This window comes from Aphelocoma coerulescens, unplaced genomic scaffold, assembly GCF_041296385.1.
Source record: "Aphelocoma coerulescens isolate FSJ_1873_10779 unplaced genomic scaffold, UR_Acoe_1.0 HiC_scaffold_60, whole genome shotgun sequence".
Taxonomy (NCBI): Eukaryota; Metazoa; Chordata; class Aves; order Passeriformes; family Corvidae; genus Aphelocoma; species Aphelocoma coerulescens.
Window position 1 is genome coordinate 27,399 of NW_027183949.1, and position 15,018 is coordinate 42,416.

Consider the following 15,018-nt stretch of genomic DNA (forward strand, 5'->3'; position numbering starts at 1 on the left):
TGGCCACACCCACAATGGCCACGCCCACCCCAGGCCACGCCCCCCCAATAAAGGCTCCGCCCCCTTTTCCCCGCGTGGCCGATGCCTTTATTTGGACAAAGGGGGTGGGGTTGTGAATGACGTCATCGCTCCTGTGGAGGGGGAGGGGTGAGGATCAGCGAGGCCACGCCCCCTCTCTGTGGTCACGCCCCCTCTCTCGGTGGCCACGCCCCCTCTGTGTGGCCACGCCCTCTCTCACTGTGACCATGCCCCCCCTCGGTGGTCACGCCCCCCTCTCTCTGTGGCCACACCCCCTCGCTGTGGCCACGCCCCCTCTCTCTGTGGCCACGCCCCCTCTCTGTGTGGCCACCCCCCCCCACTATGGCCACGCCCCCTGTGGCCACCCCCGTGGCCACGCCCCCTCTTTGTGGCCACGTCCCCCTCTCTGTGGCCACGCCCTCTCTCGCTGTGACCACGCCCCCTCGCTGTGGCCACGCCCCCCTCTCTCTGTGGCCACACCCCCCTCGCTGTGGCCACCCCCGTGGCCACGCCCCCTCTCTGTGGCCACGCCCCCCCTCTCTGTGGCCACGCCCCCCTCCCCTCGTTCTCGGCACGCTCCCATTGGCTGGGGGAGACCCCGCCCCCTCCCGGATTTAAGCCCCGCCCCCCAAATGGAGCTGGAAATCGCCCCCAAAATGCCCCAAATTCAGCCCAAAATCCACCCTAAAACCGCCCCAAAAATGCCCCAAATTCAGCCTGGAATGACCTGAAAGAACAGCCCCAAATTCACCCAAAATGAGCCCGAAAATTACCCCAAAACTGCCCCAAAATGCTCCAAATTCATCCCAAAACTGCCCCAAATCCACCCAAAATGAACTCAAAAATCCACCCCAAAAAGCCCCAAATTCACCTCAAAATCCACCCCAAAAATGCCCCAAATCCACCCCAAAATGAACCCAAAATGCTCCAAATTCACCCCAAAAATGCCCCAAATTCAGCCCAAAAATTCACCCCAAAACCGCCCCGAAAATGCCCCAAATTCAGCCCGAAATGACCTGAAAGAACGGCCCCAAATCCGCCCAAAATCCACCCAAAAATTACCCCAAAAATGCCCCAAATTCAGCCAAAAATCCACCCCAAAAATGCCCCAAATCCACCCAAAATGAACCCCAAAATCCACCCCAAAAATGCCCCGAAAATGCCCCAAATTCAGCCCGAAATGACCTGAAAGAACAGCCCCAAATTCACCCAAAATCCACCCCAAAATTACCCCAAAAATGCCCCAAATTCAGCCAAAAATCCACCCCAAAAATGCCCCAAATCCACCCAAAATGAACCCCAAAATCCACCCCAAAAATGCCCCGAAAATGCCCCAAATTCAGCCCGAAGTGACCTGGAAGAACGGTCCCAAATCCACCCCAAATTCACCCAAAATCCACCCCAAAATGACCCCAAAGTGACCCCAAATTCAGCCCAAAAATACCCAAAAAATCCACCCCAAAATGCCCGAAATTCACCCCAAAAATTATCTGGAAAAGCGACCCCAAATCCACCCAAAATGTACCCAAAAATCCACCCCAAAATGACCCAAAAAGGCCCCAAACTGCCCCCAAAAATCACCCAAAAATCGCCCCCAAAATGACCCCAAAATGCCCCAAATTCACCCAAAAATTACCTAAAAACCCACCCCAAATTCACCCAAAATCCACCCCAAAATGCCCCAAATTCACCCAAAAATCGCCCCCAAAATGCACCCAAAAAACATCCCCCAAATCCTCCCAAAATCCACCCCAAAATGCCCCAAAATCGCCCCAAAACCACCTGAAAAAGCGGCCCCAAATCCGCCCAAAATCCACCCAAAAATCCACCCCAAAATGACCCCAAAAATGCCCCAAATTCCCCCAAAAATTACCTAAAAACCCACCCCAAAATTCACCGAAAAAATCACCCCAAAATGACCCCAAAATGCCCGAAATCCACCCCAAAACCACCTGAAAAAGCGGCCCCAAATCCACCCAAAATCCACCCAAAAATCCCCCCCAAAATGAGCCCAAAAAGCCCCAAATTCACCGAAAAATTACCTAAAAACCCACCCCAAATTCACCCAAAATCCACCCCAAAATGACCCCAAAATGACCCCAAAATGACCCAAATTCAGCCCAAAATCCACCCAAAAATGTCCCAAAATGCCCCAAAACCACCTGAAAAAGCGGCCCCAAATCCGCCCAAAATCCACCCAAAAATCCACCCAAAATGGCCCCAAAAATGCCCCAAAATCATCCAAAAGTTACCTAAAAACCCACCCAAAATCCACCCCAAAATGACCCCAAAATGACCCAAATTCAGCCCAAAAATACCCAAAAATCGCCCCCAAAATGCCCCAAATCCACCCAAAAAACGCCCCCCAATCCTTCCAAAATTATCCAAAAATGCCCCAAATTCACCCCAAAATTACCTGAAAAAACGACCCCAAATCCGCCCAAAATCCACCCAAAAATCCCCCCCAAAATGACCCCAAAACGCCCCAAATCCCCCCCAAAAATCGCCCCCAAAAATCCCCAAATTCCCCCCAAATCCCCGCCCTCCCCTCCCATTGGCCAACGCAAGCCCCGCCCCCCTCCCCTCCCATTGGCCAACGCAAGCCCCGCCCCCTTCTCCCATTGGCTACCCCCACTCCCCAGCGAAGCCCCGCCCCCTCCCTCCCCATTGGCCGCCTCCGGCCCCGCCCTCACCTCGCTGCGCTCCCATTGGCCGGCCGAGGCCCCGCCCCCTCTCAGGGCTCTCCCATTGGCTGGGTGAAGCTGAGGGCGTCGCCCAGCGCCCCCCATTGGCCGCGGCGGGTCTGGAACAGCGCCACCCACAGGCCCAGGCCCAGCCCCCACAGCCCCGCCCCCACGGCCGAGCGCAGCACGTCTGGGGGGGGGAGGGGAGGGGAGGGCTCAGCGAGGGCCCCCGAATCCCCCCGAATCCACCCCAAAATCAGCCCCGAAATCACCCAAAATCCCCCCAATTCCACCCCAAAATCAGCCCAAATCCACCCAAAAATCAGCCCCCAAATCCACCCAAAATCAGCCCCGAAATCATCCCGAATCCACCCCAAAATCCCCCCAAATCCACCCAAAAATCAGCCCCGAAATCCCCCCAAATCCACCCAAAAATCAGCCTAAAAATCATCCCGAATCCACCCAAAATCCACCCCAAAATCCACCCAAATCCACCCCTAAATCAGCCCCGAAATTCCCCCCAATCCACCCAAAATCACCCCGAATCCCTCCAAAATCCCCCCAAAATCCCCCAAATCCCGCCAAAATCAGCCCAAATTCTTCAAAATCCCCCAAAATCCCCCTAAATCTCCCCAACCCCCCCCAAAATCACCCCGAATTACTCTCAAATCCCCCAAAATTCCCTCAAAATCCCCCCAAAATTCCCACAAATCCCCCCAAAATCCCCCCAAAATCCCCCAAAATCCCCCCAAATCCCTCCCCAAATCCCCCCCAAACCCCCCAAAAATCCCCCCAAATCCCCCCAAAATGCCTCCAAAATCCCCCAAAATTCCCTCAAAATCTCCCCCAAATCCCCCCAAAATCCCCTCAAAACCCCGCCAAAATCCCCCCAAAATTCCCCAAATCCCTCAAAACCCCCCGAAAATCCCTCAAACCCCCCCAAAATGCCTCCAAAATCCCCCAAAACTCCCTCAAAATCTCCCCAAAATACCCCAAAATTCCCCCAAATCCCCCCAAATCCCGCCAAAATCCCCCCAATCCCTAAAAACCCCCCCAAAATCCCCCCAAAATTCCCCAAATCCCTCCAATCCCCCCCATAAACCCCCCAAATCTCCCCTAAATCCCCCTAGAATTCCCCCAAATCCCTCAAAATCCCCCAAAATCCCCCCAAAATCCCGCCATAAACTCCCCAAATCCCCCCGAATTACCCTCAAATCCCCCCAAAATTCCCCAAAATGCCCCCAAAGCCCCCCAAATCCCTCAAAACCCCCCCAAAATCCCCAAAATCCCCCCCAAAATCCCTCCAAATCCCTCCAAAATCCCCCAAACCCCCCAAACCGCCCCATAAACTCCCCAAATCCCCCTAAAATCCCCCAAATCCCCCCAAATCCCCCCAAAATCCCCCTCAAATCCCCCCAAAACCCCCTAAAATTCCCCCAAATCCCACAAAATCCCCCCCAAATCCGCCAAAATCCCCCCAACCCCCCCCAACCCCCCCCAAATCCCCCCCAAATTCCCCCAAAATCCCCCCAAATCAACCCCAAATCCTCTCAAAATTCCCCCAAAATCCCCCAACCCCCCCCCAAACCCCCCCCAAATCCCCCCCAAAATCCCCCCAATTCCCCCCAAATCCCCCCAAATCCCCCAAATCCCCCCAAAATCCCCCCAAAATCCCCCAAATCCCCCAAAAATCCCCCCAAACCCCCCCAAAATCCCCCAAATCCCCCCAAAATCCCCCCAAAATCCCTCCAAATCCCCCAAATCCCTCAAAATCCCCCCAAAATCCCTCCCAAACCCCCCCAAATCCCCCAAACCCCCCCAAATCCCCCAGAATCCCCCAAATCCCCCAAATCCCTCCCCAAATCCCCCCCAAAACCCCCCAAATCCCCCCAAAATCCCCCTAAAATTCCCCCAAATCCCCAAAAATCCCCTGAAATCCCCCAAAATCCCCCAAAGTTCCCTCAAAACCCTGCCAAGATTCCCCCAACATCCCCCAAAATCCCCCCAAAAATCCCCCAAAATCCCCCCAAAATCCCCCCAAAACCCCCCCCAAAATCCCCCAAATCCCCCCCAAATCCCCCAAAATTCCCCCAAAACCCCCCCCAAAATCCCCCCAAAATCCCCCAAAATCCCCCCAAAATCCCCCAAATCCCCCCCAAAATCCCCCAACCCCCCTAAAAATCCCCCAAATCCCCCCAAAATCCCCCCAAATCCCCCCAAAATCCCCCAAACTCCCCCAAAATCCCCCCAAAATCCCCCAAACTCCCCCAAAATCCCCCCAAAATCCCCCCAATCCCCCCCAAATCCCCCCAAACCCCCCCAAATCCCCCAAAATCCCCCCCGAAATGCCCCCCGCCCCCCCAGCCCGGGCGGTGCCCGCCGTGCCCGCGGTGCCCTCACAGCGTTTGAGGCGCGGCTGCTCCCCGAAGGGCGGCGCCAGGAAGGCGGCGCGGAAGAACCAGAGCACGTTCACCAGCCACAGGAAGGGCAGCAGCACGAACCCGCCTGGCACCAACCGGGCACAGGTGAGGGCACACCTGGGCACAGCCCTGACACACCTGGGCACAGCCCTGACACAGCCACAGGAAGGGCAGCAGCACGAACCCACCTGGCACAGCGCAGGGCACAGGTGAGGGCACCTGGGGGCACCTGGGCACAGCTCAGGGCACACCTGGCACACCTGAGCACAGCCCTGACACACCTGGGATATACCTGGGGCACACCTGAGGGCACCTGGGCACAGCCCTGACACAGCCACAGGAAGGGCAGCAGCACGAACCCACCTGGCACCGCGCAGGGCACAGGTGAGGGCACACCTGGGCACACCTGGGCACAGCCCTGACACACCTGGGCACACCTGGGCGCACCTGGGCACAGCCCTGACACACCTGGGCACAGCCCTGACACACCTGGGCACACCTGGGCACACCCACAGGAAGGGCAGCAGCACGAACCTGCCTGGCACCAACGGGGAGGGCACAGGTGAGGGCACCTGGGGGCACCTGGGATAAACCTGGGCACACCTGGGATAAACCTGGGCACACCTGGGCACAGCCAGGGCACACCTGGGATAAACCTGGGCACACCTGGGCACAGCCCTGACACAGCCACAGGAAGGGCAGCAGCACGAACCCACCTGGCACCGCGCAGGGCACAGGTGAGGGCACACCTGGGCACACCTGGGCACAGCCCTGACACACCTGGGCACACCTGGGCACACCTGGGCACAGCCCTGACACACCTGGGCACAGCCCTGACACACCTGGGCACACCTGGGCACACCCACAGGAAGGGCAGCAGCATGAACCTGCCTGGCACCAACGGGGAGGGCACAGGTGAGGGCACACCTGGGGGCACCTGGGATAAACCTGGGCACACCTGGGGGCACCTGGGCACAGCCTGGGATAAACCTGGGCACACCTGGGCACAGCCAGGGCACACCTGGGCAGGGCCACGCCCACCCGGCCACGCCCACTCTGCACTGGGCACATCCATGGGGTCACCGAGGGGTCACTGAGGGGTCACTGAGGGGTCACTGAGGGGTCACTGAGGGGTCACTGAGGGGTCACTCAGAGCTCACTCAGGGGTCACTCAGGGGTCACTCAGAGCTCACTCAGGGGTCACTCAGGGGTCACTCAGGGGTCACTCAGGGGTCACTCAGAGCTCACTCAGGGGTCACTCAGGGGTCACTCAGGGGTCACTCAGGGGTCACTCAGGGGTCACTCAGGGTCACTCAGGGGTCACTCAGGGTCACTCAGGGGTCACTCAGGGGTCACTCAGGGGTCACCGAGGGCTCACTCAGGGGTCACTCAGGGGTCACTCAGGGGTCACTCAGGGCTCACTCAGGGTCACTCAGGGGTCACTCAGGGCTCACTCAGGGGTCACTCAGGGGTCACTCAGGGCTCACTCAGGGGTCACTCAGGGGTCACTCAGGGTCACTCAGGGGTCACTCAGGGGTCACTCAGAGGTCACTCAGGGGTCACTCAGGGGTCACTCAGGGTCACTCAGGGGTCACTCAGGGCTCACTCAGGGGTCACTCAGGGGTCACCGAGGGGTCACTCAGGGGTCACTCAGGGGTCACTCAGGGGTCACTGAGGGGTCACTCAGGGCTCACTCAGGGTCACTCAGGGGTCACTCAGGGCTCACTCAGGGTCACTCAGGGCTCACTCAGGGCTCACTCAGGGTCACTCAGGGGTCACTCAGGGCTCACTCAGGGTCACTCAGGGGTCACTCAGGGGTCACTCAGGGTCACTCAGAGGTCACTCAGGGGTCACTCAGGGTCACTCAGGGGTCACTCAGGGGTCACTCAGGGTCACTCAGGGTCACTCAGAGGTCACTCAGGGGTCACTCAGGGGTCACTCAGGGGTCACTCAGAGGTCACTCAGGGCTCACTCAGGGCTCACTCAGGGTCACTCAGGGGTCACTCAGGGGTCACTCAGGGTCACTCAGGGCTCACTCAGGGCTCACTCAGGGTCACTCAGGGGTCACTCAGGGTCACTCAGGGGTCACTCAGGGCTCACTCAGGGGTCACTCAGAGGTCACTCAGGGGTCACTCAGAGGTCACTCAGGGGTCACTCAGGGGTCACTCAGGGGTCACTCAGAGGTCACTCAGGGGTCACTCAGGGTCACTCAGGGGTCACTCAGGGGTCACTCAGGGGTCACTCAGAGGTCACTCAGGGGTCACTCAGGGTCACTCAGGGGTCACTCAGGGTCACTCAGGGTCACTCAGGGTCACTCAGGGGTCACTCAGGGGTCACTCAGGGGTCACTCAGAGGTCACTCAGGGGTCACTCAGGGTCACTCAGGGGTCACTCAGGGTCACTCAGGGGTCACTCAGGGGTCACTCAGGGGTCACTCAGAGGTCACTCAGCGGTCACTCAGGGCTCACTCAGGGCTCACTCAGCGCTCACTCAGGCCTCACTCACCCAGGTAATATTTCCGGCACAGCTGCAGCTTCTCCTCGTTGGAAACGCGCTCCAGGTTCATCTGCACCAGTATAAACCAGTACGGACCAGTAAGGACCGGTACAGAGCAGTATGGACCGGTATAAACCAGTATGGACCAGTAGGGGCCAGTATGGACCAGTAACGACTGGTACAGACCAGTACACACTGGTATGGACCAGTAAGGGCCAGTGCAAACCAGTACAGACCAGTACAGACCAGTATGGACCAGTACAGACCAGTATGGACCAGCACAGACTGGTAATGACCAGTACAAACCAGTACAGACCGGCATGGACCAGTAAGGATGAGTATAAACCAGTATGGATTGGTATGGACCAGTACGGACCAGTGCAGACCAGTATGGATCAGTACAGGCCAGTATGGACTAGTACAGACCAATACAGACCAGTAAGGACTGGTATGGACCAGTATGGACCAGTATAAACCAGCACAGATAAGTACAGACCAGTATGGACCAGTACAGACCAGAACAAACCAGTACAGACCAGTATGCACTAGTACAGACCAGTATGGACCAGTACAGACCAGTATGGACCAGTACAGACCAGTAACAACCGGTATGGACCACTAAGGACCAGTACAGATCAGTACAGACCAGTACGGACCAGTACGGATCAGTAAGGACCAGTATGAACCATTATAGACCATTATGGACCAGTACAGACCAGTAAGGGCTGGTATGGACCGGTACAGACCAGTATAAACCAGTACGGACCAGTACTGACCACTAACAAAAGGTACAGACCAGTATAGACCAGTACGGACCAGTATTGTCCAGTAAGGACCAGCATGGACTGGTATGGACCAGGACTGACCAGTATGGCCCAGTACAGACCAGTAACGACTGGTAGAGACCACTATGGACCAGTAGACCAGTGTGGACCAGTATGAACCAGCAAGGACCAGTATGCACCAGTACAAACCAGTATAGACCAGTACAGACCAGTATGGACCACTATGAACCAGTACACACCAGTATGAATGAGTGACCCCCCCCAGCCTCCCCAGTGCTCCCAGTAACGCCCAGTTGCTCCCAGTCACTCCCAGTGAGCCCCAGAGCCCTCCCAGTGCCGCTCCCAGTGCTCCCAGTGCTCCCAGTGCTCCCAGTGCTCCCAGTGCCGCTCCCAGTGCTCCCAGTGCCCTCCCAGTGCTCCCAGTGCTCCCAGTGCTCCCAGTGCCGCTCCCAGTGCTCCCAGTGCTCCCAGTGCTCCCAGTGCCGCTCCCAGTGCTGCTCCCAGTGCTCCCAGTGCTCCCAGTGCCGCTCCCAGTGCTCCCAGTGCCGCTCCCAGTGCTCCCAGTGCTGCTCCCAGTGCTCCCAGTGCTCCCAGTGCCGCTCCCAGTGCTCCCAGTGCTCCCAGTGCCGCTCCCAGTGCCGCTCCCAGTGCTCCCAGTGCCGCTCCCAGTGCTCCCAGTGCTCCCAGTGCTGCTCCCAGTGCTCCCAGTGCTCCCAGTGCTCCCAGTGCTCCCAGTGCCGCTCCCAGTGCTCCCAGTGCCGCTCCCAGTGCTCCCAGTGCTCCCAGTGCTCCCAGTGCTGCTCCCAGTGCTCCCAGTGCCGCTCCCAGTGCCGCTCCCAGTGCTCCCAGTGCCGCTCCCAGTGCTCCCAGTGCTCCCAGTGCCGCTCCCAGTGCCGCTCCCAGTGCCCTCCCAGTGCTCCCAGTGCTCCCAGTGCTCCCAGTGCCGCTCCCAGCGCCCTCCCAGTGCTCCCAGTGCTCCCAGTGCCCTCCCAGTGCTCCCAGTGCTCCCAGTGCCGCTCCCAGTGCCGCTCCCAGTGCCCTCCCAGTGCTCCCAGTGCTGCTCCCAGTGCTCCCAGTGCCGCTCCCAGTGCCGCTCCCAGTGCTCCCAGTGCTCCCAGTGCCGCTCCCAGTGCCGCTCCCAGTGCTCCCAGTGCTCCCAGTGCCGCTCCCAGTGCTCCCAGTGCCCTCCCAGTGCTCCCAGTGCCCTCCCAGTGCTCCCAGTGCCGCTCCCAGTGCTCCCAGTGCCGCTCCCAGTGCTGCTCCCAGTGCTCCCAGTGCTCCCAGTGCCGCTCCCAGTGCTCCCAGTGCCGCTCCCAGTGCTCCCAGTGCTCCCAGTGCCGCTCCCAGTGCCGCTCCCAGTGACCTCCCAGTGCTCCCAGTGCCGCTCCCAGTGCTCCCAGTGCCGCTCCCAGTGCCGCTCCCAGTGCTCCCAGTGCCGCTCCCAGTGCTCCCAGTGCTCCCAGTGCTCCCAGTGCTCCCAGTGCCGCTCCCAGTGCTCCCAGTGCCGCTCCCAGTGCTGCTCCCAGTGCTCCCAGTGCCGCTCCCAGTGCTCCCAGTGCTCCCAGTGCCGCTCCCAGTGCTCCCAGTGCCGCTCCCAGTGCCGCTCCCAGTGCTCCCAGTGCTCCCAGTGCTGCTCCCAGTGCTCCCAGTGCCGCTCCCAGTGCCGCTCCCAGTGCTCCCAGTGCTCCCAGTGCCGCTCCCAGTGCCGCTCCCAGTGCCGCTCCCAGTGCTCCCAGTGCTGCTCCCAGTGCTCCCAGTGCCGCTCCCAGTGCTCCCAGTGCTCCCAGTGCTCCCAGTGCCGCTCCCAGTGCCGCTCCCAGTGCTCCCAGTGCCGCTCCCAGTGCTCCCAGTGCCGCTCCCAGTGCTGCTCCCACTGCTCCCAGTGCCGCTCCCAGTGCTCCCAGTGCCGCTCCCAGTGCTCCCAGTGCCGCTCCCAGTGCTGCTCCCAGTGCTCCCAGTGCCGCTCCCAGTGCTCCCAGTGCCGCTCCCAGTGCTCCCAGTGCCGCTCCCAGTGCTGCTCCCAGTGCTCCCAGTGCTCCCAGTGCCGCTCCCAGTGCTCCCAGTGCCGCTCCCAGTGCCGCTCCCAGTGCTCCCAGTGCCGCTCCCAGTGCTCCCAGTGCCGCTCCCAGTGCCGCTCCCAGTGCTCCCAGTGCCGCTCCCAGTGCTCCCAGTGCCGCTCCCAGTGCCGCTCCCAGTGCTCCCAGTGCTCCCAGTGCCGCTCCAAGTGCTGCTCCCAGTGCTCCCAGTGCTCCCAGTGCTCCCAGTGCCCTCCCAGTGCTCCCAGTGCCGCTCCCAGTGCTCCCAGTGCCGCTCCCAGTGCCGCTCCCAGTGCTCCCAGTGCCGCTCCCAGTGCCGCTCCCAGTGCTCCCAGTGCCGCTCCCAGTGCCGCTCCCAGTGCTCCCAGTGCTCCCAGTGCTCCCAGTGCCGCTCCCAGTGCTCCCAGTGCTGCTCCCAGTGCTCCCAGTGCCGCTCCCAGTGCTCCCAGTGCCGCTCCCAGTGCCGCTCCCAGTGCTCCCAGTGCTGCTCCCAGTGCTCCCAGTGCCGCTCCCAGTGCCGCTCCCAGTGCTCCCAGTGCTCCCAGTGCTCCCAGTGCCGCTCCCAGTGCCGCTCCCAGTGCTCCCAGTGCCGCTCCCAGTGCTCCCAGTGCTCCCAGTGCCGCTCCCAGTGCCGCTCCCAGTGACCTCCCAGTGCTCCCAGTGCCGCTCCCAGTGCCGCTCCCAGTGCTCCCAGTGCCGCTCCCAGTGCTCCCAGTGCTCCCAGTGCCGCTCCCAGTGCTCCCAGTGCCGCTCCCAGTGACCTCCCAGTGCTCCCAGTGCCGCTCCCAGTGCTCCCAGTGCCGCTCCCAGTGCTCCCAGTGCCGCTCCCAGTGCCGCTCCCAGTGCTCCCAGTGCTGCTCCCAGTGCTCCCAGTGCCGCTCCCAGTGCCGCTCCCAGTGCTCCCAGTGCTCCCAGTGCTGCTCCCAGTGCTCCCAGTGCCGCTCCCAGTGCCGCTCCCAGTGCCGCTCCCAGTGCTCCCAGTGCTCCCAGTGCCGCTCCCAGTGCCGCTCCCAGTGCTCCCAGTGCCGCTCCCAGTGCTCCCAGTGCCGCTCCCAGTGCCGCTCCCAGTGCTCCCAGTGCCGCTCCCAGTGCTCCCAGTGCCGCTCCCAGTGCCGCTCCCAGTGCTCCCAGTGCCGCTCCCAGTGCCGCTCCCAGTGCTCCCAGTGCTCCCAGTGCCCTCCCAGTGCTCCCAGTGCCGCTCCCAGTGCCGCTGCCAGTGCTCCCAGTGCTCCCAGTGCTCCCAGTGCTCCCAGTGCCGCTCCCAGTGCTCCCAGTGCCGCTCCCAGTGCTCCCAGTGCTCCCAGTGCCGCTCCCAGTGCTCCCAGTGCCGCTCCCAGTGCTCCCAGTGCTGCTCCCAGTGCCGCTCCCAGTGCCGCTCCCAGTGCTCCCAGTGCCGCTCCCAGTGCTCCCAGTGCTCCCAGTGCCGCTCCCAGTGCTCCCAGTGCCGCTCCCAGTGCCGCTCCCAGTGCCGCTCCCAGTGCTCCCAGTGCCCTCCCAGTGCTGCTCCCAGTGCTCCCAGTGCCGCTCCCAGTGCCGCTCCCAGTGCCGCTCCCAGTGCTCCCAGTGCTCCCAGTGCCGCTCCCAGTGCTCCCAGTGCCGCTCCCAGTGCTCCCAGTGCTGCTCCCAGTGCTCCCAGTGCTCCCAGTGCCCTCCCAGTCCCTCCCAGTTTGTCCCAGTCCATCCCAGTCCCCCCCAGTTCTCACCGCGGCTCCTTCGCTGCCGCCGCTTTCGCTTCCGCTTCCGCTCCGTTTGCGTCACTTCCGGTCCCGCCCCTCCCCGCGGGCTCCCATTGGAGGAGAACGGAGCGCGCGGGGCGCGGAAATCTCGCGAGAGTTCGGGGATTGAAAGGGACTGGGAGGGACTGGGAGGGAATGGGAGGGAACTGGGAGGGACTGGGAAGGACTGGGACTGAACTGGGAGGCACTGGGAGGGAACTGGGTGCGACTGGGAGGGGACTGGGAGGGGACTCGGAGGGACTGGGAGGGACTGGGAGGGACTGGGAGGGACTGGGAGGGGACTGGGAGGGACTGGGAGGGGACTCGGAGGGACTGGGAGGGGACTGGGAGTGAACTGGGAGGGACTGGGACCGAACTGGGAGCACTGGGCGAGCCGCCCCTCGCCGCTTCCGCCTTTAGGGCTCCGCCCCCTCCTCCGTAGCCAATGAGCGCCGCCCACCCCGTTCCCTCCCAACCAATCAGCGCCGCCCTTTCCCTTACAACCAATCAGCGCCGCCCTTTCCCTTACAACCAATCAGCGCCGCCCTTCTCCATAGCAACCAATAAGAGCCGCCCGTCCCCATGGCAACCAATCAGCACCGCCCCCCGCCCGTCCTAGCCAATCAGCGCGCGGCGCCCTCGCAAGCCCCGCCCCCCATTGCGTCATTGGCGAGCGGGCGAGACCAACGGGGATCCCGGGGGGGGGGGCGGGGGGGGATTGGGGGGTCCCGGGGCCGGAATTTGGGGGAATTTGGGGAATTTGGGGCTCCCAGGGATGGAATTTGGGGGGTCTTGGGTTCATCTGGGGGTCCCGGCTGGGATTTGGGGGAATTTTGGGGGTCCCAGGGTGGGAATTTTGGGGTTTTTGGGGGTCCCGGGTGGGATCTGGGGGGTCCCAGGGTTGGAATTTGGGGATTTTGGGGGGTCCCGGGTTCATTTTGGGGGGTCCCGGGGCTGGAATTTGGGGAATTTTGGGGGAATTTGGGGCTCCCGGGGTTGGGATTTTGGGAATTTTGGGGAATTTGAGGGGTCCTGGGCTGGAATTTTGGGGAATTTGGGGCACCCGGGGTTGGGATTTTGGGGAATTTGGGGGGTCCCGGGGTTGGAATTTGGGGGAATTTTGGGGGTCTTGGGTTCATTTGGGGGGTCCCGGGTGGGATTTGGGGCTCCCAGGGTTGGAATTTGGGGGAATTTTGGGAATTTGGGGCTCCCGGGGTTGGAATTTTGGGGAAATTTGGGAATTTCGGGCTCCTGGGGTTGGAATTTGGGGAATTTGGGGGGTCCCGGCATCGCAATTTTGGGAATTTTGGGGAATTTGGGGCTCCCAGGGTTGGAATTGGGGGGAATTTTGGGAATTTGGGGGGTCCCGGGGTTGGAATTTTGGGAATTTTGGGGAATTTGGGGCTCCCGAGGTTGGAATTTTGGGGAATTTGGGGGGTCCCGGGTGGGATTTGGGGAATTTGGGGCTCCCAGGGTTGGAATTTGGGGGAATTTGGGGAATTTGGGGCTCCCGGGGTTGGGATTGGAGGAATTTTGGGGAATTTTAGGGGTTCTGGGCTGGAATTTTTGGGAATTTGGGGGGTCCCAGGATTGGAATTTGGGGGAAATTGGGGAATTTGGGGCTCCCGGGGTTGGAATTTGGGGAATTTCGGGAATTTGGGGGGTCCCGGGGTTGGAATTTTGGGGAATTTTGGGAATTTGGGGCTCCCGAGGTTGGAATTTTGGGAATTTGGGGAATTTGGGGGAATTTGGGGCTCCCGGGGTTGGGATTTTGGGGAAATTTGGGGAATTTGGGGGAATTTGGGGCTCCCGGGGTTGGGATTTTGGGGAACTTTGGGGTCCTGGGCTTGGAATTTTGGGGAATTTTGGGAATTTGGGGCTCCCGAGGTTGGAATTTTGGGAATTTTGGGGAATTTGGGGCTCCCGGGGTTGGAATTTGGGGAATTTTGGGGATTTCCGGAAGAAGTCGCCACGCCAACAGCGCCCCCCAGCGGCCGTACCCAAACCTCGCCTTTATTTCAGCGCGGGGGGGGCCCCAAAATCCGCGGGGGGGGGGGGGGGGGGGGGAGGGGAGGGGGGACCCCAAAATTTGGGAGAACCCAAAACCGCCCCCTCCCCCCCCCCCCAATTTTTTGGGATTTTTTGGGGATTTTTTTTTGATTTTTTGAGGATTTTTTTTGAATTTTTGGGGATTTTTTGGGGAATTTTTTGGGTTTTTTTGGGGATTTTTGGGATTTTTTGGGGATTTTTTGGGGGATTTTGGGGGAATTTTGGGGGGATTTTTACGGATTTTTTTGGGGAATTTTTTTGAGACTTTTTGGGATTTTTTTGGGATTTTTAGGGGATTTTTAAGGATTTTTTGGGAATTTTTGGGGATTTTTTGGAGGATTTTTTGGGGAATTTTTTGGAATTTTTGGGGGAGTATTTTGGGGAATTTTTTGGGGATTTTTGGAAGTTTTTTTGGGGATTTTTTTGGATTCTTTTGGGAATTTTTTTAGAATTTTTGGGGGGATTTTTTTCGGGAATTTTTTTGGGATTTTTACGGATTTTTTGGGGGAATTTTTTTGAGACTTTTTGGGATTTTGGGGGATTTTTTAAGGATATTTTGGGGAATTTTTGGGGGATTTTGGGGGGGATTTTTTGGGGATTTTTTTGGATTCTTTTGGGAATGTTTTTAGATTTTTGGGGGATTTGGGGGGGATTTTTTTGGGAATTTTTTGGGATTTTTGGGAGTTTTTGGGCATTTTTTGGGGATTTTTGGGGGGATTTTTTGGGAATTTTAGGGAATTTTTGGGGGGACTTTTTTGACTGTTTTGGGGGATTTTTTGGGAATTTTTGGGGGATTTTTTTGGGTATTTTTGGGGG

At 59.8% G+C, this 15,018-nt stretch overlaps 1 protein-coding gene across 1 annotated transcript; it reads right to left on the reverse strand.

Moving 5' to 3' along the window:
* Nucleotides 1–64: 64 nt before the first annotated feature.
* On the reverse strand, nt 65–12,209 carry PSENEN (presenilin enhancer, gamma-secretase subunit). Its single transcript, XM_068999812.1, has 5 exons — nt 12,142–12,209; nt 7,627–7,687; nt 5,103–5,207; nt 2,712–2,892; nt 65–131 (listed from the first exon to the last, which is right to left on the reverse strand). Exons 2-4 carry the CDS (start codon nt 7,685–7,687, stop codon nt 2,753–2,755), a joined length of 306 nt encoding a protein of 101 aa, XP_068855913.1. The 5' UTR covers nt 12,142–12,209; the 3' UTR covers nt 65–131; nt 2,712–2,752.
* Between the last annotated feature and the right edge of the window lie 2,809 nt (nt 12,210–15,018).